General features: G+C 46.1%; 1 protein-coding gene and 1 pseudogene across 10 annotated transcripts in view; both read left to right on the top strand.

The window, feature by feature from the left end:
- The window catches only part of LOC134923475 (uncharacterized), a 196,963-nt gene that overhangs the window by 165,392 nt on the left and 6,900 nt on the right, over nucleotides 1–24,671 (top strand). For 8 of the 10 annotated variants that reach the window (XM_063920761.1, XM_063920759.1, XM_063920758.1 and 5 more), the window contains 3 exons: nucleotides 5,382–5,489; nucleotides 8,957–9,376; nucleotides 10,981–12,300. In XM_063920761.1, the coding sequence (XP_063776831.1) occupies nucleotides 5,382–5,489; nucleotides 8,957–9,376; nucleotides 10,981–12,300 (1,848 nt within the window). The remainder of the gene's footprint in view (nucleotides 1–5,381; nucleotides 5,490–8,956; nucleotides 9,377–10,980; nucleotides 12,301–24,671) is intronic. The other 2 variants (XM_063920764.1, XM_063920760.1) reach the window with 1 other exon arrangement.
- Nucleotides 3,958–4,076, top strand: LOC134946731 (5S ribosomal RNA; annotated as a pseudogene).

The following is a 24,671-nucleotide window of genomic DNA, read 5'->3' as shown; positions in this document are numbered from 1 at the left end:
TTACGTCCGATAATCTGTCTCCATTTGTAAGTATTAAGTCTAATATTGCGTCTTTCCGAGTGGGCTCCCAGTCACATCTGGACAAGTTTGTGCCAGGATCCATGGGTCAAAGATCTTATTTCCCAGGGCTACAGGCTGGAGTTCCAGGAGCTCCCATCTCACAGATTCTTCAAATCAGGCTTACCAGTTTCACAAGAGGCAAGTATAACTTAAACGCCATTCAAAAACTGGTACAGACTCAGGTCATTGTTCCAGATCCACCTCATCCGCAAAACAAGGGGTATTATTCCAACTTGTTTGTAGTTCTGAAACCGGACAGTTCGGTAAGACCAATTTTGAACCTGAAGTTGTTGAACCCGTAATTACGAGTGTTCAAATTCAAGATGGAGTCTCCAAGAGCGGTATTCTCCGGTCTGGAGGCGGGGGAATTCCTAGTGTCTCTGGATATAAAGGATTCGTACCTTCACATTCCGATCTGGCCGCCTCACCAGTCTTATCTACGGTTTGCACTGCAGGACTGTCACTACCAGTTCAAGGCCCTGCCATTTGGTCTCTCCACGGCACAGAGAGTGTTCACCAAAGTGATGGCAGAGATGATGTTTCTACCCCGCAAACAGGGAGTGAACATAATTCCATACCTGGACGATCTTCTGATAAAGGCACCAAATTGGAATTCTGCTAACCACAGACGCAAGCCTCAGAAGTTGGGGAGCAGTAACCCAGGGGGTGCAGCTTCAAGGACGATGGTCAAGTCAGGAGGTCGTTCTTCCAATCCACATCCTGGAACTCAAGGCTATATACAACGGCCTTCTGCAAGCCTCATCTCTTCTTCAGAATCAGGTCCAGTCGGACAATGTAACAGCGGTGACGTACATAAACTGACAGGGCAGAACGAAAAGCATAGCCGCAATGTCAGAGGTGTCAAGAATTATCCTCTGGCCGGAAAAACACGCTATGGCGTTGTCTGCGGTCTTCATTCCGGGAGTAGATAACTTGGAAGCAGACTTCCTTAGCAGACACTACCTGCACCCGGGGGAGTGGAGCCTTCACCCGGTAGTGTTCAGGTGCTTGACACGTCGGTGGGGATATCCATTAATCGACATGATGGCCTCTCGTCTCAACAAGAAGCTCAAGCGGTATTGTTCCAGGTCGAGAGACCCACAGGCAGTGGCGGTAGACGCTGACGACTCCATGAGTCTACAAGTAGGTGTACGTGTTTCCTCCACTTCCTCTGATCTCAAGAATTCTAAAAAGAATAAAAAGGGAAAAGGTTCAAGCAATATTCATTGCTACGGACTGGCCAAGAAGGGCCTGGTACGTGGACCTTCTGGAGATGGTCCTCGAAGATCCGTAGCCTCTGCCTCTTCGCGAGGATCTTCTGCAACAGGGCCCGTTCGTCTAGCAAGACTTAACGCAAGTACGTTTGAAGGCATGGACGCTGAACGGCTGATTCTAGCTAAGAGCGGGATTCCTGATAAGGTCATCCCAACTATGATCCAAGCCAGGAAAGAGGTAATATCCAAACTGTACCACCGTATTTGGAAGAAGTACGTCTGTTGGTGTGAGAGCAGACAATATTCTGCGGTGGAATTTAATCTGGGACATTTCCTGCTTAGTCTGCGGTCGGGTGTGTATGTGGGCCTACGTCTGGGCTCCATAAAAGTCCAGATTTCGGCCTTGTCCATTTTCTTTAAGAAACAATTAGCTTCTCTCCTTGAGGTCCAGACATTCTTGAATGGTGTTCTGCACATCCAACCTCCCTTTCTGCCTCCCACGGCACCTTGGGATCTTAATTTGGTGTTGCAGTTCCTCCAATCGGATTGGTTTGAACCGTTACAGGAGGTAGACGTGAAATATCTTACGTGGAAGACCTTCACACTGTTGCCCTTGGCTTCAGCAAGACGTGTGTTGGAGCTGGGGGCGTGGTCTCACAAGAGCACCTACCTAATTTTCCATGAGGTCAGAGCTGAACTCAGAACTCGTCAGCAATTTCTTCCTAAAGTGGTGTCTGCGTTTCACATCAACCAACCTATTGTGGTTTCGGTTGTTACAGACACCGTTGCTATTTCAAAGTCTTTGGATGTTGTGAGGGCTTTGAAGGTGTATGTATAACAAACAGCTCGTCACAGAAAATCGGACTCGCTGTTGTGCTTTATCATCCCAATAAGATTGGGTGTCCTGCTTCAAAGATCAGGATCACTATCTAACATGCTTATTCCACGCCTGGATTGCCCGTTCCAAAATCTGTACAGGCCCACTCTACTAGGTTGGTGGGTTATTCTTGGGTGGCTGCCCGGGGGGCCTCGGCTTTACAGCTCTGCCGAGCAGCTACTTGGTCAGGTTCGAACATGTTTGCTAAGTTTTACAAGTTTGATACTTTGGCTTCTGAGGACCTTCAGTTTGGTCAATCGGTTCTGCAGGAACCTCAGCACTCTCCCACCCGGTTTGGGAGCTTTGGTACTTCCATATGCGTGCAAAAGGAGAAAAGTATGGCTCTTGTTTGGGCGCACTCTTATGTTAACTAAATGTTAATTAGTAAGTAATGTATCTAAAAATTAATGATGAAGTCTTTATTTCTACTCTTTAAAATGCATGGGGACTAAACAACACAAATTAAACATAAAACAAACGTAGATATGCCAGCTGGGGAGATAGGTCTCCCAAATTTAAAAATGTTCAGATCTTAATTATACCTGGATAAATGCATATCGGAAGAAAGCTACATATTATGCTGCTTCTGTCTGCCCAAGATCTGTACAAACATTGTTTGTATTAATGCAACCCTAAATTGGGTTACATTCGTGAATGGGAGAGCCCACACACTAGGTAACAATTCTAACAATTAACCACTGTCTTGGATGAAAGAAATAACGAATAGAATTGAAAAAGTAGGAGGATGAAGTTAAGTGGTGATACTGCTGTTGGTGTTGTTTCTACAGGAAAGAGAGTCTCCCTACTTCACTGGGTATTCCCATATATGCAATGCAGCTAAGCTACTCTTCTACTCAGGTACATTGTGGTATAACTTTGCAATAGGGGCAGGTTATTGGTGGCCCCGCATCCCTTGCGGGCACCCCGTCTGCCTACCAATTGAATGAGTGACACATAATACTTATTTGCTTTATTCGCTTAAGCCTGTTTTTTCACAGAGAGATTCTCTGCCGTTAATATTGCAAGTGTTTTCAGTGAATGAGCATAGCATATCCATGTTTATTTCTTGCTTAAGTACATTGTGCAATATTCTTTCCTCACATCCAAATGTAATCAGGACAGGCGTTGTGTGATCCTGCATGTACTCTGCCTTAGTTACTCCCAAACTGTGTGTTTTATGATTTTGTTCCTCTGAGGGCATGCCACCAAAGAGAGAATTGTACAGGTGATCATTCTTTTTGCCTCATATATTGGTTCATGCTAGAAACGAATATTTGTTCTGACAAAGAATTTTCTGGCAATATCACAAGTGACATTTAAGGCTTTGGTGCACTGTACAAATTCATCAATTATCAAATACTACTGAAATCTGTTATGTGCAAGTAGCGATATACATATCCTGTGATCTGGCACCATTCATAAGAAATTATTATTATCTTTATTTCTTCTGGAATTTGTCTTGACACCTGTCACAGTGATCTATTCTGAACCAGGATTTATTAGTATCCAAATAATTGAGGTAACCCAAAGGGACCCACTAATCTTACCTAATAATCTATTTGCAACCACTTCCTTCAATCTTTGAAATATTTTCCATGCTTTTCTTCCTTCTGTGAACTCTCATCCACGATTCTGGGGAGCGTGTCCCCTCAGGAGACACGTCTCTTCAGTCTAACGTGGACAGCAGATTCACATCTACTTATCCACTACCATTCTCTTCTCCACGCAATCTTAGTATTCCTTTTCTGAGGAGGAATTAATCCTCCCGTTTCGGTGCACTCTCATTGGTGCTATAGGGTTAAACCTTCCTACGACCATACCCCTACGTTCACGCCCAATCTCGTCCGATCTTGGAAGCTAAACGGAGGTGGGCTGGGTCAGTAACTAGATGGGCGACCACTAGGGAATACCCAGTGAAGTAGGGAGACTCTCTTCCCTGTAGAAACAACACCAACAGCAGTATCACCACTTAACTTCATCCTCCTACTTTTTCAATTCCATTCGTTATTTTTGTTTCATCCAAGACAGTGGTTAATTGTTAGAATTGTTACCTAGTGTGTGGGCTCTCCCATTCACGAATGTAACCCAATTTAGGGCTGCATTAATACAAACACAGTTTGTACAGATCTTGGGCAGACAGAAGCAGCATAATATGTAGCTTTCTTCCGATATGCATTTATCCAGGTATAATTAAGATCTGAACATTTTTAAATTTGGGAGACCTATCTTCCCAGCTGGCATATCTACGTTTGTTTTATGTTTAATTTGTGTTGTTTAGTCCCCATGCATTTTAAAGAGTAGAAATAAAGACTTCATCATTAATTTTTAGATACATTACTTACTAATTAACATTTAGTTAACATAAGAGTGCGCCCAAACAAGAGTCATACTTTTCTCCTTTCGCACGCATATGCTTTCCCCCTTTTTTTGACTCTGGGCGCACCGCCATACGGACAGATATGAATTGCTAATATCTAGCATTATTGTCCATCTCTGGCTCTTACATGGTTACCTATGTACTTTGAATCTAGGTCGGTGCAGGATCAAAAACCCTCCTTTTCTGTGTAAGCTTTGGTACTTCCCCATGGTACTAAATGGATTCCCAGTATCCTCTAGGACAGGGATTGGGAACCTTCGGCCCTCCAGCTGTTGTTGAACTACACATCCCAGCATGCCCTGCAACAGTTTTAGCATGGACAAATAGCAAAACTGTAGCAAGGCATGCTGGTATGTGTAGTTCAACAACAGCTGAAGGGCCGAAGGTTCCCCATCCCTGCTCTAGGACATAAGAGAAATTAGGATTTTAATTGCCTACCGGTAAATCCTTTTCTTGTAGTCCGTAGAGGATACTGGGCACCTGCCCGGTGCTTCGTTCTTCCTTTACTTGGTTAAGTATTTTTGTTTGGTTCAGCTATTGATGTTCCCGTTTTCAAGTTTGGTTAGCATGGCTTTCCTCTTGTGTCATGTGTCTGGATCGGAATCTTACCACTATCCTTTTATATGCTTCTCTCAAAGTATGTCCGTCTCCTCGGGCACAGTTTCCTAGACTGAGTCTGGTAGGAGGGGCATAGAAAGAGGAGCCAGCACACACTATCAAATACTTAAAGTGCCCATGGCTCCTAGTGGACCCATCTATACCCCATGGTACTAAATGTATTCCCAGTATCCTCTAGGGACTACGAGAAAAGGATGTACCGTTAGGTAATTAAAATCCTATTTTTTTTTTTCAGGTGCATTTGGAGATTACTGATATTTTAAATGAAACCATAAGGAAAATGGAGAATTCCCAGAGTAGCCCTTTCAGAGCAAAAGTGACCAGTACACCAAAATATGACAGGGTACAGTAAATGATTACAATTGTTGCATAATGTTCTTTTCAGCTGCACGTCTGCGAGTTTCTGCAAATGCCGCTGAGTCCTTCGCTGCATTGATGTGCAGTGAGGTCAACGGCTGCAGAGGCACTGGCTAATTAACACCCCTCCCTGCCAATAAATAAAATAAAAAATAGCATGGGTTTCCCTTTGGTTAATGACCAGCACCAAACTAAACCAGCCAGGGGGTATAATGCCATTATCAGTGGGGACACTTAGTGTGGGGTCCCCCTGCCGTCACATTACCAAACTGGTCAGCCCAGAGCTGAAATTCCTTGGAAAAGGGGGTCCCCAAAAATAAAGCAGCCCCCTCAGGGGTTCATAGTATGATTATACTGTTCTTTACAGGCTGCCTACAGGTCCCAGCTTGCCTCTCCCAACATGCTGGCACTTGGAGAACCACAAGTGCCAACATTCCTGGACTTTAAGGGCCTGCTAGCACTCGTAGTCCATCTGTAAAGAAAATACTAAAATAAAAACAACACACTTAATGTTTTAATAGTTTATTGTGTAGCATCTTCACATGGGTCGGCGGCCCGTAAGCTCTTTTGCATGGCCGCTACCTTTCCAGGGCTTCCACCATCTTCTTCCTGGATCTTCACCTGGGGGGAGGTGGTCTTCAAGCTTTTTGCGTGGCTGCCACCTCTCCAGGGCTTCTGGCGTCTTTCCTTGGTCGGCGATAGCCTTTAAGCTCTTTTGCATGGCCACAGCCCACTAGGACTTCTGGACGTCTTCTCTATTAGGGAGCTCTTGGCTGCTCCCTGTCTGCTGGCGGACTGCCAGCCGCTGCCTCGTGCTTATATAAGCCAACCAGAGAGGTCGGGGCGATGACGAGGCAAGCCATGATTGGCTCTCAGTGGCCATTTTGGATTTAAAATTGGCTACAGGACGCCATTTTTTAAATGAGCCACGCTGACGAACTCTACTATAATAGCTGACAGGCCTGGATCCTTAAGGATCCAGACCTGCCGCCATGCACACGGACACCGCCAATACTTGCTACCGCCACCACCCGATGCCGCCAATGCACGCTATCCCTACCGCTGCTGCCACTGCCCGTGATCTCTTCCTGCTCATCAAACTTGTGGTGACCAGGCTGTTTTGCAGTTTAAAAAAAATAATTATGCTGCCCAGCCCCTGCAAACACAGTGACAGCCGAATACTGTCACAGTCAGTGCTGGATTCGACTGTGCTATCGCATCTGCCGAAGTGACGGGCGTGCTTTGATGTGGGCTGAAGGCATGTCCCTGTCACTAAAGCAGATGTGCTGGTGCCGCTTCTACTGTTCTTTTTCAATGGGCTTTTCCAGCTTGCTGCTTGGCCCCGCCCTCTGCCTCAGACACTTTATCATTGTCAGTGCGAGGCAGAGGTCTCGCTGCCTCCCATCCACGTATGGCTGTCTTTTCAGCCAAAATATAAAGAACATTATGACAAAATATATTAGAAATTTGTATTATTTTAATCATTATGACGGGTGAGGCTCTGCCTCCCCTGACTGCACATCCCTACTTTGCTGGTGTACATCGGTACACCCCCATGTGCAAGGACTGAGAACTGAGGCTTGGTACATCTATAAACACCACCATCGGTCGCATCATCGCAACTTCCACCAGCCCTATGGCAGGTGCAGATTTTCTGCCTTGAGTATGGTCTTCAGTAACACGGACCATCTTCATGCGTCTGATCAGCCACTTCTTCAAAGTCACTGCCCAGGAATGCCCAATACAATTTTAATGTACTTCTCCGTGAACGTGTCTGAAATCGCAACTGCAACTTTGTACAAGTACAATCAGGACACATATGGTGTGACTTAAATACATGCACAGTAAAAAACAATCCCACAACTACTGTATGTCCTACTTCGCCATAGCGTGCGACTCAGAGTCAGGCCTAAGCTTGTAATCTGGTAGAAGGAGCAAAACTTAAGAAGAAAAGGCAAATCATCTACGTGACTTACAGTGGGTGTGGATCATCAAATCGACAGTGTCTAGGTCGACAATGTATAGGTCGACAGGGTTTCTATGTCGACAGGGTTTCTAGGTCGACATGATTTCTAGGTCAACATGTGCTAGGTCGACAGGTCAAAAGGTCGACATGTGTTTTTTTGGGGGGGGTTGTATCGTTTTCTGCGTACAGTGACCGGGAAGCCGAATTAGTGCACCGTGTCTCCTCGCATAGCTCGCTTCGCTCGCCATGCTTCGGGCAGATTACCGTTCCAATCGTAGTCCACATGGATCGTTAAGTATGAAAAAAATTTTAAAAAAAATTTTTTTTTTTTTAAACTCATGTCGAACTTTTGACCTGTCGACCTAGCACATGTCGACCTTCCAGTCCTGTCGACCTATAGTGGTCGACCTAGACAGTGTCGATCTTCAGACCGGATCCCCTTACAGTACATCCCAGTCTGTTTTTATATTCTGATCATCTAATACAGGTATGGGCCTGATTCAGAGGTGGGCACTGCTGCGTCCGCTCTAATGTCTGTTGCCGGAGTCATGACTACGATAATAAGTAAATGCTAGTTTCAGCCTTCCTCTTGTGTACTAGTATGCGCCTGAATATGCATGCCCTGAGACACCCAATGTCAGTGCCCATACATGCTGTATCACCACTGGTGTTTCTAGACACTCCACCATCACACGCACCAGTGTCACTTCCAGCTGCCCTATAGCATGTGCAGTTTCTCTATCTGAACATGGTCTCTCTGGAAGCGGCAGCGTGTCTGAGAACGCAGCCACTGTAACTGACACTCCCACAACACGCCCACGAGACAGACATATTTTGCTTTCTCCTCAGACACCCCTCAGTCAGTGCCCAGGAACACCCATCGCTTTACCACTCCAATTCTGAGCCATATGCAACAGCGCCTTTGTGCGTACATCTAGGGTAACACTTTTACTGCGCATGCGCAGTATTAATTGCTCAACTACATGAACTTCAGAATAGTGTGCTGTGTGTGTGCACCTCTGAATCTGGCCCAATGTCTCAACAGTCTCACCAGGAACTTCAATTTAGTGATGGCCATCAAAAGCTGTACCATTGATGGTTGTTGGTTTTAAATCCAAACCATCGCTGATTGCTAATTAGGGGAGATCGCCAGTGCATACACACTGAACGATATCGAAGTACGATATCGTTCAGTGGTGTCATCCCATGCACCCCCCGAACATGCAGCTCAAAGATATTGTTTACATTGAACTGCATGTTCGGTAGATCATGGATGAACGAGAACGACCAGCGGGTGCGCGCATCATTCATCCATACACAATGGACAATATGATTATCGTTCTTATCTTCTAGTATGCTGCCAAGTGTGTGCAGGGCTTTATTTGTGGTGATTTTATTGATAAGTATATTTGTGTAACCATTGATTTTGATAATTTAATGTCACTATTTTAACTCTAAATCACCTAAAACAGAATTTGTAATTACAGGATAATAACTCCACCCAAGTTATGGACAGAACGTACACACCGCTCACTGTCACAAATAAGACAAGTGTTCCAGAGGAAAGTCAGAAATTGCGGGATGATCCAGCAAAGGGAGAGCATTCGGAGACATATTACAGTGCAGCTTCTGAGACGCCTGGATTCCCATTAGTGGCAGAATCAAAACAAAGCAATTCATCTGAACCTTGTGCAAATGAATATCCACCTGTATCTACAACTGCTGATGTACAGTACAAAAATATACTGAAATACACCAGCTGTCATGACTCTCAACCCAAATATAATTGTGTTTCTTTTGAAAGTGATAATGAGCTTGAGGATTTACCTCCGCTCCACTTAAAAGAAAAAAAAAGTGACACTGAAGAAAAGATGATGCATTTAAGAAAAACAGATCTCTATCCACTTGTAAGTGAAAACAGTTGTCAAGGGGCATCTAAACTGTTAATAATCTAATGTGCCATATACAGTACAAGATTCATTGAGTACCAGATACAATTCATAAGAGGACCAGGGCAGTTGTATTCCCAGCTTCACATCAATGATTACCATACGCTCACTATATAGCAGTACCGAGAAACACAGAACATCTTACGCAGGGTAATGAAGTTTTGTTTTTATGGGGCTCATTCCCCGTATATACCTTAAGACTGCAGAGGATGAGTCTCACTCATCCTCAACAGTGATCTTTTCAGTAAAGTCGGGTACATATGAGGACGAACGGCAATCCTGCTTATGGTCTGGGCGATTTCCCTTCGCCTCGGACCATCACAGATTGCCGGTACACATTTTACAATGTATTGAACAATGGAACGATCTCTCGTTCCATCCCTCATTAATATGCATGGCCACACACATAATATCCTTTGATTGACCATGCAGCACAGCCAGTCACGGGAGGGTACACAATAGACAATGTGGATGATTTGTTGTTCCAATACAACAAATCGTCCCGATATCATCCTAAAATACCTGCCTCTGGCAGACAGCGATGCACATCAGAAAATGACGACTTGCATATGCAGGGCAAAAATAAAATGAATGGGAGAAGTACCATATTTACCTAATGGCATAGCGTAGAACAATGGGGGCTCCCTTGTTTGAAAAGGGTGGAGCTCCTTCTTTCAAACAATGGGTATTATTCATGTTTCTAAGTAAAGCAAAAAAAAGCATACAACTGGGCAAAACCATGTTGCACTGCAGGTCGGGCAGATGCAACGTGCAGAGAGATGTAGATTTGGGACAGTTATATTTTTTTCTGTGCAGGGTAAATACTGTCTGCTTTTGCACGTACCATAGCCTATAAATGTTAGCTTTATTTATACACTGCAATTTAGATTTCGGTTTGAACACACCCCACCCAAATCTAACTCTCTCTGCATATTACATTCCCCCCCCCCCCTGCAGTGTAACAGGGTTTTGCCTAGCCGCTTGCTTTTTTTGCTTTACTACCAAACATGAATCGGGCCCAATGATCCACCTTATAAATGTTAAAAATCCTTGCACTATGGAAAATCATGGACTATATATATGTGCCCTATCACCCCTATAATGACTCCTACTGTATACACGTGTGCAGGGCTGTAGAGAGTAGGATCCATGTAATGTAGGGGGTGTGTCCTGACCATGGAGGTGTGGCCACACCACCTAAGAAATATATAAGGGGGGGGGATCACATATTGCAGCATTATTAGTTTAATGGTAAAATAGAAATATAGAATTTGACGGCAGGCAAGAACATCTTGGCCCATCTAGTCTGACCCTTTTTTGAATTCTTTTGGTAATTGCAACAAAATAGGTCTTTGTAAGGACATACCTAGGCCTATCCCAACCGTGTTTATATTGCTGTACTGTCTTAGCCTCTACTACCTCTGATATCATAATGCACTTTTTATATTAATCATTTTCTTATATCTTAATAGTATAGTCATGTGAAAATTGCTTTTGATCATCTAAGTACACATTTTTAACTATAGATCACCTAACACAGACTATTAATTATGTCATTACAGAATAATAGCTCTAGCCAATCTCAGTGTATGGATAGGAGCTACAGACCACTCACTATCACAGAGAAAAGTGAGAAATTGTGCAATTGCTCAGCAAATGCAGAGCGTGCTGAAAAGTATCATAATTCACCTTCTGAGTCAAAATCTCTCTATACCATTAATTCAGTTGAACCCTATTCAAAGGAATTTCCAGATTTAGCTATAAGAGCTAATGTATTCACCAGCTATCATAACTCTCGGCCCAAATCCCCTTTTGTTTCATTTGAAAGTGATGATGAGCTTGAGGATTTGCTAAAACATCAGAAGTTATCACCTGGGCAGTTGAACAGAAAAGATAGTATTACTGAAGAAAGACAGTTTGAACTTTTAAGGATAACAGATATCTCTTCACCTCTGAATGAAAACAGTTTGCTTGGTGTATCTGCAAATACCAGTCACCTAATGTGCCATGCAAAAGATCCACTGACTGAACCAACCAATAACATTCATGGGAATAATCAAGGAATCACGCCTTCACAGCATCAGAGCAAAACATCTCTTATTAAACCTCAGACTGAGATTAGCAGGCTCTCACTTAATGATACTTGTTGGGACACCAGGAACACAGAACAGTGTGAAAATGATGACTGCATGGGAAAGGAGGCAACCCTAGAGCAAGTTGTACATTTTAAACATGAACTCGAAAAACTTGAGAATCAAATGAAGATTTTGGAAGATGGAGATATAGCCACGATTAACACAATTATCAGCGAACGCGTATTGAAGATACAAGAACTAAGAAATTCCCTAATTAAATCAGACAAGTCAGAAGTCCGAGACCAGCGACTCAGGAATGAAAACTTTGGTTTCCAAAGGATGTTAGAACAACTCCATAGGAACACACAATTCTTACTGGATGAAAACTTCTACTACAGAAGAGAAATCAGCGAACTTAGGACAGCTAAAGCATTCCTTCAGCTAAAATTATCTAGTGCGGAACAAGACGGAGAAGACTATGTCCAGGAAATTAAATTCGTGGCTGACAAATGTGAAGAGCTTCTGAACCAAAGGAAACATATTCTGGATGAAAGAAATTTTTTGAGTATTGAAAAACAGTTTTTAATGAAAGAAATAGAGGTTTTAAAAAAAGAGATGAATAAAAAGCTAGAAGAACTTGCATCAGTTACCATCGAGAAAGAAAATCTCATTAAAGTGTTGAGTTCTACAAAGGCAAGGCTAGTGTCTTGTACTAAGGAGAAACAAGAGCTACAGTCCAAGCTAACAAAGGCTTTGATTGAAACCTGTCTGTTGAGAAGAAAACTAGATGGATACGAAATCCAGCAGGTAAAGGCAGGGGTAATGCTATAGTTATGATACCAAGCTTTCTACTGCTTGAGAATGTAAATGTTACATGTCTGTAGAGGGAAGTTAATTCAGTAATACAGAACCTTCTGAAAATAGGTTATATAACAGCATTCATAATATACCGGAAATTAAGTCCAAACATTTGTGGTCCTACCCCACATCTGTACAATATACAGGAATGCCAGCTGTTGGGCTAATTAATTCTGGGCCATTAGTAGCAAAAAAATAAACATCTAAAATTTTAATTAAAAATAAATTGAATGTTACAATGTAGTTCTAGAGCTTTATGTTGCATTGAGTTTTGCTTTGCCATTAGACAGTGTGATCTCCCTCTCTGGAGATGATGTAAAGTTGAAGTTAATTTTGCAAAAATAGGATTTTAATACCTATCGATAAATCCTTTTCTCGTAGTCCGATAAGGGATACAGGGGTCTTAGTATGATGTGGTATAGATGGGGTCCAAAGGAGCCAGTGCACTTTAAATTTCTTCAGCTGGGTCTGCTGTCTCCTCCCCTCTATGCCCCCTTCTACAGCCGGTATAGGTAAAACTGTGCATGAAGGAGAATGGGCATACTTCAGAGAAGGAACATAACAATAGTGAGTGGTGAGATTCATACACCAGCACACCAAAAACATAAAACAACCAGCAACGGCTGGGACCAAACAGCAACAGCTGAACAGGTAACTTTTATAAAAGAAAAACCTGCAGAAAAGTCAGCGCACTGAGGCGGGCGCCCAGTATCCCTTATGGACTACGAGAAAAGGATTTACCGGTAGGTATTAAAATACTATTTTCTCTAAATTCCATAAGGGATACTGGGGTCTTAGTACGATGGGGACGTCCCAAAGCTTCCAGAACGGACGGGAAAGTGCCGAGACATCTGCATGCCGCCTGCCCAAACTGGGTATCCTTTTTGGCCAGGGTATCAAACTTGTAGAACTTCACAAAGGTGTTCTTCCCCGACCAGGTAGCATATCGACATAGTATACAGATGTGGATAAAACCACAGGGAACCAGCGCTCAAACCCTATTTGTAGTGGTGAGTGATACGGTTATAAAGTGAAGCTAAAATCAATAATGAAAAAGCAGGTAATATACTTAAGGTTGTTTATTCTAAGGTGCTGAGATACTTTCTTTCCCAACAGGTATAAATTCGGTTTAAAAGTCAATCAGTGATTGGGGCACGCTCCTGGTTTGAGCTTAAATTCTGAAGTGCAAGGTTCAATTGAAAGAACAAATGCTGTAATCTTTGTAAAGTCGAAAAAAAGAAAAAGAAAAATGCCACAAAAAAATATTAATGATAATATGTACTAAAGTCCAAACGGTTTACAAGTCTATACAGACAGCGGCGTCCCGCTAATCTGTGCTCTGAAGTGAAGGATTCTCTTGTGAAGTGATGAACAGTTGACAGCGGTAGTGTATGCTTTGGTTAGAGTGGAGAATAAGGACCCTGGACTGGCGCTATTCCTCCTGCAGCACGTCCCACAGTAGAGCGCCCGAATCAGGCCCGCTCTGTGGGGCCGCTGACCTGGGGTGTGCGCCTGTCACAGAGGCGAAGTGGACCCGGCCGGGGCTCTCCGAGCGGCTGGCCGCGCCTCTCCTCCTCCTACAGGGACTTCCCTTCTCCCTTCCCCTCCGCCTTCCACTCTCCTCTGTCTCGGGCTTCTTCCGTCGCCTGGCAACCGGTTGCTTCCGGAACTCCGGATCACGTGACCGGATGGTTTGCGGAAAGGATTAGCAGTACTGTCCTTCTTTGTAGTGAATATTCGTCCTCAGTCCAATGTAGTATAGATGGGTAGCTCCAATGCGTTTCGACCTGTTAGGGTCTTCCTCTGGGAGGAAGTTTTTTTCATTATTGATTTTAGCTTCACTTTATAACCGTATCACTCACCACTACAAATAGGGTTTGAGCGCTGGTTCCCTGTGGTTTTATCCACATCTGTATACTTACCATTTAAGGGGGGGTGGGACACCCCTCATTACCAGCAGCACAGCCCGCCTCAGATTAACACCTCAGTGCGCAGAGAACCCATTTCTGTATATCAGCATATCGACATAGTTGCTAGGCCGAGACACCACGGGCAGCCGCCCAGGAAGACCCCACTGATCTTGTAGAGTGGGCCTTCAGAGACTGTGGAACAGGTAAGGTTGCCGACAACATAGGCCTGTTGGATAGTAAGACGAAGCCAACGAGCAATAGACTGCTTAGAAGCAGGGCAACCCTTTTTCTGCGCATCATATAGCACAAACAAGGAATCCGTCTTCCTGATCCAAGCCATCCTCTTGATGTAGATCTTCAAGGCTCGCACAGCATCCAATGCCTCCGGAAGAGCAGAAATGCCAGAACCTGACGGAACCACAATAGGTTAATTTAAGTGGAACGCAGGTACGACCTTCAGCAGGAACTGCTGCCTGGTCCTGAGCTCCGCTCTTTCCTCATAAAAGACCAAGTAGGGACTTTTACACGATAAGGCCCCCAATTCTGAGACACACCTAGCAGAAGCCATGGGCAGTAACATCACTGTCTTCCACGTGAGGTACTTGTCTTCTACCGTTATCAGAAGTTCAAACCAGGAGGACTGTAGAAATTCCAACACTACATTCAAATCCCAGGGTGCCGTGGGTGGCACAAAAGGAGGTTGTATGTGAAGTACCCCTTTCAAGAAGGTCTGAACTTCTGGCAACACTGCCAATTTCTTCTGGAAGAAAATTGAGAGCGCTAAAATCTGGACCTTCAGGGAACCCAGACGTAAGCCCTTATCCACACCAGCCTGCAGGAAACGTAAGAAACGTCCCAAGTGGAACTCTGCAGGCAGATACGTGCATTCCTTGCACCAAGAGACATATTTTCTCCAGAAATGATGATAGTATTTTGACGTCACAGGCTTCCTGGCCTGAACCATGGTAGCAATAACCTTTTTGAAAAGGCCTTTGTGAGCTAGGATGTTCCCCTCAACCTCCATGCCATCAAACAAAGTCACCGTAAGTCCGGTTAGATGAACGGTCCTTGTTGAAGAAGATCTTTTCTCATTGGCAAAGGCCACAGGTCTTCGGACATGTCCAGAAGATCCGCGTACCCCGCCCCTGCGAGGCCAATCCGAGGCAATCAAAATTGACTGGGTTCTTTGATTCCTGATTTGTTTTAGCACCCTTGGGATCAATGGAATCAGAGGAAACGGGTAGACCAACCGGTAAGGCCAAGGCGACGTCAGTGCATCTACTGCTCTCGCCTGAGGGTCCCTGGTTCGTGAGCAATACCAGCGAAGCGTCTTGTTGAGTCGAGAAGCCATCATGTCTATTTGTGGGCAGCCCCACCTGTCGTTCTGCTGAAACACCTGATGGTGGAGCCCCTACTCTTCCCAGTTGTCCACTCCCGGAATGAAGATTGCAGACATAGCTCTTACATTTCTTTCTGCCCAGAGGAGTATCTCTGACACTTCTCGCATGCAGGCCCTGCTTTTTGTCCCTCGTCGATTTATGTACGCCACCGCCGTGGCGTTGTCCAACTGAACTTGGATCACGTGATCCCTGAGTAGAGGAGAGACCTGAAGCAGAGCACTGTAGATCGCCCGAAGTTCCAGAATGTTGATCGGAAGTAGGGCTTCGTGGGCCGACCACCTGCCCTGGAACTGAGCCCCCCGGGTGAAAGCTCCCCATCTCAGATTTGCATCTGTCGTGAGGAGGATCCAATCCTGAATCCCGAAACTTTGACCTTCCAGTAGGTTTGAAGACTGCAGCCACCACAGGAGGGAAATCCTGTCCTGAGGTGACAGCCGTATTATCCGGTGCATCTGAAGATGTGAATCGGACCACTGGCTCAGGAGATTCAATTGAAATATTCTGGCATGGAACCTTCCATACTGGATCGCCTCGTATGAGGCTATCATTTTCACCAACAATCTTATGCAAAGATGGATGGATATTCGTGAAGGCCGTAGAACCATTCGGACCATCTCCTGGAGTGTTCTCGCTTTGTCCCTTGGGATGAACACTTTCTGGGCCACAGTATCCAGCAACATTCCCAGGAACAGGAGCCGCTGAGTTGGCTCCAGGTGGGACTTCTATAAATTGAGAATCCACCCATGGTGTCACAGAAGCTGGATAGTGTGGTCTATATGGAACAATTAAAACTCCCTGGATCTCGCGTTTATGAAGAGATCGTCCAGGTAATGGACAGTGTTGACCCCTTGGACCCGGAGTTGGAACATCATCTCCTCCATCACCTTCGTGAACACCCTCTGAGCTGTGGACAGGCTGAAGGGTAGCACCTGGAACTGGTAGTGATCATTCAGCAGGGCAAACCGCAGGTAAGCCTGGTGAGGCGGCCAAATCGGGATATGGAGATAGGCGTCCTTTATATCACGTTCTTCCAGACCCACAATCACAGCTCACAAGGATTCCATCTTGAACTTGAAAACCTTTAGGTAAGGGTTCAAGGATCTTAGATTCAGAATGGGCCTTACTGAACCATACGGTTTCGGTACCAGGAACAGGTTGGAGTAGTAACCCTTTCCCTGTTGAAGTGACACTGGAACAATTACTTGTGACTGGACCAACTTGAGGATGGGCTATTGCAGCGGAACATGCGTATCCTCCAAAGCTGGTAAGCTTGATTTGAAAAATCGTTAGGGAGGAAGCGCTGTCGAACTGAAGCTTGTAGCTCTGAGAAATGAGGTCCATTTCCCAGGCATCCTGGCAGGAGCTTTCCCAGATGCGGATGAAGTAACGCAGTTGAGCTCCCACTTCGAGACCCCCTCAGGGTGGGTGGGCACCATCATGCTGAGGCCTTAGTGGAATCTGAACTGGTGCTCTGTTCCTGAGAACTTGCGGCTAGTTTGCTTGCTTTAACTCTGGTGCCTCTAGTCGCATTGGAGGCACCTCTGGCTCTAGATTTAAATTTGTTAGACCGAAAGGACTGGGTAGACGGCCCCGGATAGGAACGTCTAGCCGGCGGGGCCCCAGAGGGGAGAAACTTGGATTTCCCTGCAGTAACCTTAGAAATCCACGTATCCAACTCAACACCGAACAGCCACTCCTCTGAGAAGGGGAGAGACTCCACACTGCACTTGGAATCTGCGTCCGCTATCCACTAACGCAGCCATAGGGCTCTGCGTGCCGACCCTGCCATGGCAGTAGTCCTAGCATTAAGAGCACCTATTTCCTTGAGAGAATCACACAGGACGTGTGCAGTGTCTTGGATGTGTCTTATTAGGGACACTGTAGTAACCAGAGGCATATCTCCCCCAAGACCCTCCTGAATTTGAGTCGCCCATGTATGAATGGCATGTGCCATCCAGCAACCCGCTATCACAGGTCTTTGTGTTACACCAGCCGCTGTGTAAATAGACTTTAGTGTAGTTTCTATTTTTCTATCCCCATGGTCCTTTAATGTAAAGGAGCCCGGAGCTGGCAGTATCACCTTTTTTGACAGGCGGGAGACTGATACGTCCACGGCTTGGGTATCTTTCCAATTTTCTCTGACGTCCTAGTGGATGCTGGGACTCCGTAAGGACCATGGGGAATAGCGGCTCCGCAGGAGACAGGGCACAAGAATAAAAGCTTTAGGATCAGGTGGTGTGCACTGGCTCCTCCCCCTATGACCCTCCTCCAAGCCTCAGTTAGATTTTTGTGCCCGAACGAGAAGGGTGCAGGCTAGGTGGCTCTCCTGAGCTGCTTAGAATAAAAGTTTATTTTAGGTTTTTTATTTTCAGTGAGTCCTGCTGGCAACAGGCTCACTGCATCGTGGGACTAAGGGGAGAAGAAACTAACTCACCTGCGTGCAGAGTGGATTGGGTTTCTTAGGCTACTGGACATTAGCTCCAGAGGGACGATCACAGGTTCAGCCTGGATGGGTCCCGGAGCCGCGCCGCCGGCCCCCTTACAGAGCGAGAAGAGCGAAGAGGTCCGGTGAAATCGGCGGCAGAAGACGGTCCTGTCTTCAACTAAGGTAGCGCACAGCACTGCAGCTGTGCGCCATTGCTCTCAGCACACTTCACACTCCGGTCACTGAGGGTGCAGGGCGCTGGGGGGGGAGCGCCCTGAGACGCAATATAACAGATATACCTTAGGTTGGCAAAAAGAAATACATCACATATAGCTCCTGGGCTATATGGATGTATTTAACCCCTGCCATTTTTCCAGAAAAGAGCGGGAGATAAGGACGTCGTGAAGGGGCGGAGCCTATCTCCTCAGCACACAAGCGCCATTTTCCCTCACAGCTTCGCTGGAAGGACGGCTCCCTGACTCTCCCCTGCAGACCTGCTACAGAATCAGGGTAAAAAAGAGAAGGGGGGCACTATTGGCAGCTAATAATAAAAACAGCAGCTATAAAAGGGAGTAACACTTATATAAGGTTATCCCTGTATATATATATATAGCGCTTGGTGTGTGCTGGCAAACTCTCCCTCTGTCTCTCCAAAGGGCTGGTGGGGTCCTGTCCTCTATCAGAGCATTCCCGGTGTGTGTGCTGTGTGTCGGTACGTGTGTGTCGACATGTATGAAGAGGAAAATGATGTGGAGGCGGAGCAATTGCCTGGGTTAGTGATGTCACCCCCTAGGGAGTCGACACCTGACTGGATGATCGTATTTAAAGAATTACGTGACAATGTCAGCACTTTGCAAAAAACTGTTGACGACATGAGACAGCCGGCAAATCAATTAGTGCCTGTCCAGGCGTCTCAGACACCGTCAGGGGCCCTAAAACGCCCGTTACCTCAGTGGGTCGACACAGACACAGATACTGAGTCTAGTGTCGACGGTGAGGAGACAAACGTAATGTCCAGTAGGGCCACACGTTACATGATCACGGCAATGAGGAGGCATTGAACATTTCTGACACTACAAGTACCACAAAGAAGGGTATTATGTGGGGTGTGAAAAAACTACCAATAGTTTTTCCTGAGTCAGATGAATTAAATGAGGTGTGTGATAAAGCGTGGGATTGTCCCCGACAAAAAACTGCTAATTTCTAATAAATTATTGGCACTATACCCTTTCCCGCCAGAGGTTAGGGCGCGTTGGGAAACACCCCCTAGGGTAGATAAAGCGCTCACACGTTTATCTAAACAAGTAGCGTTACCGTCTCCTGATACGGCCACCCTCAAAGAACCAGCTGATAGAAGGCTGGAAAATATCCTAAAAAGTATATACACACATACTGGTGTTATACTGCGACCAGCTATCGCTTCAGCCTGGATGTGCAGTGCTGGAGTCGCGTGGTCGGATTCCCTGACTGAAAATATTGATACCCTGGACAGGGACAATATATTGTTAACTATAGAGCATTTGAAGGATGCATTACTATATATGCGTGATGCACAGAGGGATATTTGCACCCTGGCATCAAGAGTAAGTGCTATGTCCATTTCTGCCAGAAGAGCATTATGGACGCGACAGTGGTCAGGGGATGCGGATTCCAAACGACATATGGAAGTATTGCCGTATAAAGGGGAGGAGTTATTTGGGGCTGGTCTATCGGACCTGGTGGCCACGGCAACAGCTGGAAAGTCCACCTTTTTACCCCAGGTCACCTCACATCAGCAGAAAAAGACACCGTCTTTTCAAACTCAGTCCTTTCGTTCCCATAAGTACAAGCGAGCAAAAGGCCACTCATTTCTGCCCCGGGGCAGAGGAAGAGGAAAAAGACTGCACCATGCAGCCGCTTCCCAGGAGCAGAAGCCCTCCCCTGCTTCTGCCAAGTCTTCAGCATGACGCTGGGGCTTTACAAGCAGACTCAGAGACGGTGGGGGCCCGTCTCAAGAATTTCAACGCGCAGTGGGCTCACTCGCAAGTGGACCCCTGGATTCTACAGGTAGTATCGCAGGGGTACAAACTGGAATTCGAGGCGTTTCCCCCTCGCCGGTTCCTGAAGTCTGCTCTACCAAAGTCTCCCTCCGACAGGGAGGCAGTTTTGGAAGCCATTCACAAGCTGTATTCCCAGCAGGTGATAATCAAGGTACCCCTCCTACAACAAGGAAAGGGGTATTATTCCACGCTGTTTGTGGTACCGAAGCCGGACGGCTCGGTGAGACCAATTTTAAATCTGAAATCCTTGAACACTTACATAAAAAGGTTCAAATTCAAGATGGAGTCACTCAGAGCAGTGATAGCGAACCTGGAAGAAGGGGACTATATGGTGTCTCTGGACATCAAAGATGCTTATCTCCACGTCCCAATCTACCCTTCTCACCAAGGGTACCTCAGGTTTGTAGTACAAAACTGTCATTATCAGTTTCAGACGCTGCCGTTTGGGTTGTCCACGGCACCTCGGGTCTTTACCAAGGTAATGGCCGAAATGATGATTCTTCTTCGAAGAAAAGACATCTTAATTATCCCTTACTTGGACGATCTCCTGATAAGGGCAAGGTCCAGGGAACAGTTAGAAGTCGGAGTAGCACTATCTCAGGTAGTGTTACGTCAGCACGGGTGGATCCTAAATATTCCAAAATCGCAGCTGATTCCAACGACACGTCTACTGTTCCTAGGAATGATTCTGGAAACAGTCCAGAAGAAGGTGTTTCTCCCGGAGGAGAAGGCCAGGGAGTTATCCGAGCTAGTCAGGAACCTCCTAAAACCAGGCCAGGTGTCAGTGCATCAGTGCACGAGGGTCCTGGGAAAAATGGTGGCTTCTTACGAAGCGATTCCATTCGGAAGATTCCCTGCAAGAACGTTTCAGTGGGATCTACTGGACAAATGGTCCGGATCGCATCTTCAGATGCATCAGCGGATAACCCTGTCGCCAAGGACAAGGGTGTCTCTTCTGTGGTGGCTGCAGAGTGCTCATCTACTAGAGGGCCGCAGATTTGGCATTCAGGAATGGATCCTGGTGACCACGGATGCCAGCCTGAGAGGCTGGGGAGCAGTCACACAGGGAAGAAATTTCCAGGGCTTGTGGTCAAGCATGGAAACATCTCTTCATATAAACATTCTGGAACTAAGGGCCATTTACAATGCCCTAAGTCAAGCGAAACCCCTGCTTCAGGGTCAGGCGGTATTGATCCAATCGGACAACATCACGTCAGTCGCCCACGTAAACAGACAGGGCGACACGAGAAGCAGGAGGGCAATGGCAGAAGCTGCAAGGATTCTTCGCTGGGCGGAAAATCATGTGATAGCACTGTCAGCAGTGTTCATGTTGGCGTCCCGTCTAAACAAAAAACTAGACAGGTATTGCGCCAGGTCAAGGGACCCTCAGGCAATAGCGGTGGACGCTCTGGTAACACCGTGGGTGTACCAGTCAGTGTATGTGTTCCCTCCTCTGCCTCTCATACCAAAAGTACTGAGAATCATAAGAAGGAGAGGAGTAAGAACTATACTCGTGGTTCCGGATTGGCCAAGAAGGACTTGGTACCCGGAACTTCAAGAGATGCTCACGGAAGACCCGTGGCCTCTACCTCTAAGAAAGGACCTGCTCCAGCAGGGGCCTTGTCTGTTCCAAGACTTACCGCGGCTGCGTTTGACGGCATGGCGGTTGAACGCCGGATCCTGAAGGAAAAAGGCATTCCAGATGAAGTCATCCCTACCCTGATCAAAGCCAGGAAGGATGTGACCGTACAACATTATCACCGTATTTGGCGTAAATATGTTGCGTGGTGCGAGGCCAGGAAGGCCCCTACAGAGGAATTTCAACTGGGTCGTTTCCTCCATTTCCTGCAAACAGGACTGTCTATGGGCCTAAAATTAGGGTCCATTAAGGTTCAAATTTCGGCCCTGTCGATTTTCTTCCAGAAAGAACTGGCTTCCGTGCCTGAAGTTCAGACATTTGTAAAAGGGGTACTGCATATACAGCCTCCTTTTGTGCCTCCAGTGGCACCTTGGGATCTCAATGTTGTTTTGAGTTTCCTAAAGTCACATTGGTTTGAACCACTCACCACTGTGGACTTAAAATATCTCACATGGAAAGTGACCATGCTGTTAGCCCTGGCTTCAGCCAGGCGTGTGTCAGAATTGGCGGCTTTATCATATAAAAGCCCTTACTTAATTTTTCATTCTGACAGGGCAGAATTGAGGACTCGTCCTCAATTTCTCCCTAAGGTGGTTTCTGCATTTCACATGAACCAACCTATTGTGGTACCTGCGGCTACTAGGGACTTGGAGGAGTCCAAGTTGCTTGACGTTGTCAGGGCCCTGAAAATATATGTTTCCAGGACGGCTGGAGTCAGAAAATCTGACTCGCTGTTTATCCTGTATGCACCCAACAAGCTGGGTGCTCCTGCTTCTAAGCAGACGATTGCTCGTTGGATTTGTAGTACAATTCAGCTTGCACATTCTGTGGCAGGCCTGCCACAGCCAAAATCTGTAAAAGCCCATTCCACAAGGAAAGTGGGCTCATCTTGGGCGGCTGCCCGAGGGGTCTCGGCTTTACAACTTTGCCGAGCAGCTACTTGGTCAGGGGCAAACACGTTTGCTAAATTCTACAAATTTGATACCCTGGCTGAGGAGGACCTGGAGTTCTCTCATTCGGTGCTGCAGAGTCATCCGCACTCTCCCGCCCGTTTGGGAGCTTTGGTATAATCCCCATGGTCCTTACGGAGTCCCAGCATCCACTAGGACGTCAGAGAAAATAAGATTTTACTCACCGATAAATCTATTTCTCGTAGTCCGTAGTGGATGCTGGGTGCCCATCCCAAGTGCGGATTGTCTGCAATACTTGTATATAGTTATTGTTACAAAATTCGGGTTATTATTGTTGTGAGCCATCTTTTCAGAGGCTCCTTTCGTTTATCATACTGTTAACTGGGTTCAGATCACGAGTTGTACGGTGTGATTGGTGTGGCTGGTATGAGTCTTACCCGGGATTCAATATCCTTCCTTATTATGTACGCTCGTCCGGGCACAGTATCCTAACTGAGGCTTGGAGGAGGGTCATAGGGGGAGGAGCCAGTGCACACCACCTGATCCTAAAGCTTTTATTCTTGTGCCCTGTCTCCTGCGGAGCCGCTATTCCCCATGGTCCTTACGGAGTCCCAGCATCCACTACGGACTACGAGAAATAGATTTATCGGTGAGTAAAATCTTATTTTTCCTACCTTCTGGGGCAAATGGGAAAGTGTGCAAAAACCTTTCTGTCACCTGATATTTTTTAGCAGAATTTTTCCAGGCTTGCTTAAATATGTCATCTAGTTCCAGAGAGAATCAGGGAAAGTGAAACTGAGTTTTTTCTGTGGTAAGAAAAACGACTGCAGTGCTGCAGCGTCTTCTAAAGGGATTTTTAACAAATCCCTGATAGCCAGTATGAGGGGCTCAATACCCTGTGCAGCAGTTGAATCCTCAGTAATAGGATCTAATTCCTCCCCCTCCTCCTGTACCTCTTCCTCAGAATCTGAGAGTAAATCAGACAGCCCACATTTATGTGGCAGTGAACTAGGGAGTTGTTTATCAACTGCCTTTGCAGCTAGGTCTGTGACCTAGGAGGACTGACTGCATTGTTCACATAATAGGGAAACATTCGTAGAGGGAGAGAATCTGGTGTGACATGCACTGCATAATTGGTGTCTGACCATGTTTACAGTAGACAACACACACTCACACAAGTATTACAATAGCAAGCCTGCCTTACTGTATGTGAGGAGGAGATACAGAATGAGAGAGGGACAGCACACCACCCAAGCTTGTCAGGCTTAGTGAGACTGCAAGCTGTATCTTTACATATATCACAGTGAAACACTGGAATTATTGTCCTTTTCAGGACACCATATAGTGTACAATAGCGGCTCTCCTCCTTATTTACACCTCTGTACCAGTTTCCTGAGTATCTGTAAGTGTCTGGAGGAGCTATGTGTCCTTGCTGCTGCAGCTGGAAGCAGACGAAGGTGGCAAAATGCTGCTGGTCCCGTTCTGAGAAAGCTCCGCCCCCTGTAATGGCACCAGAGCTATGCAGTTATTTATACTGGCAATGTCTCCAATACAGCGTAAAACATCACATAAATGCTAGTTTTCACTACCGCTGCCAGTGTACACTGGGGGGCTATAGTGGATCCCCCAGGGAGGGTTCCGTATGCCACCCCCTGCGTTGCGCCGCACCAAGAACTGGGGGACCCCCCCTAGCGGGGCTCACAGTTTGTACTCACCAATCTTATCACCTTCAGGCTATGTTAGAGGTGTGCAGCGTGCTGCGATTGCGTTCACTAAGGCGCAGTGCCCTGCGGTACCAACAACCTCTCAGGTCAGTGGACCTGCATGCAGGGGGGAAGCGCCTCTGATGCCTTAAAGAGACCGGTAACCAACACCAAAAGCCCCCATAACTCCCACGGTGCAGGTATACTGTTGCCCAAACAGTATATCGAAAATAACAAAGTTTAAAATGGACTGAAGAAAAAATCCTCTGGAGCTTCAGAGTGTGCATCCTCTC

The sequence above is a fragment of the Pseudophryne corroboree genome, chromosome 1 (genome assembly GCF_028390025.1).
Source record: "Pseudophryne corroboree isolate aPseCor3 chromosome 1, aPseCor3.hap2, whole genome shotgun sequence".
NCBI classification, from domain to species: Eukaryota; Metazoa; Chordata; class Amphibia; order Anura; family Myobatrachidae; genus Pseudophryne; species Pseudophryne corroboree.
This window is presented reverse-complemented; position numbering and strand designations above follow the sequence as displayed.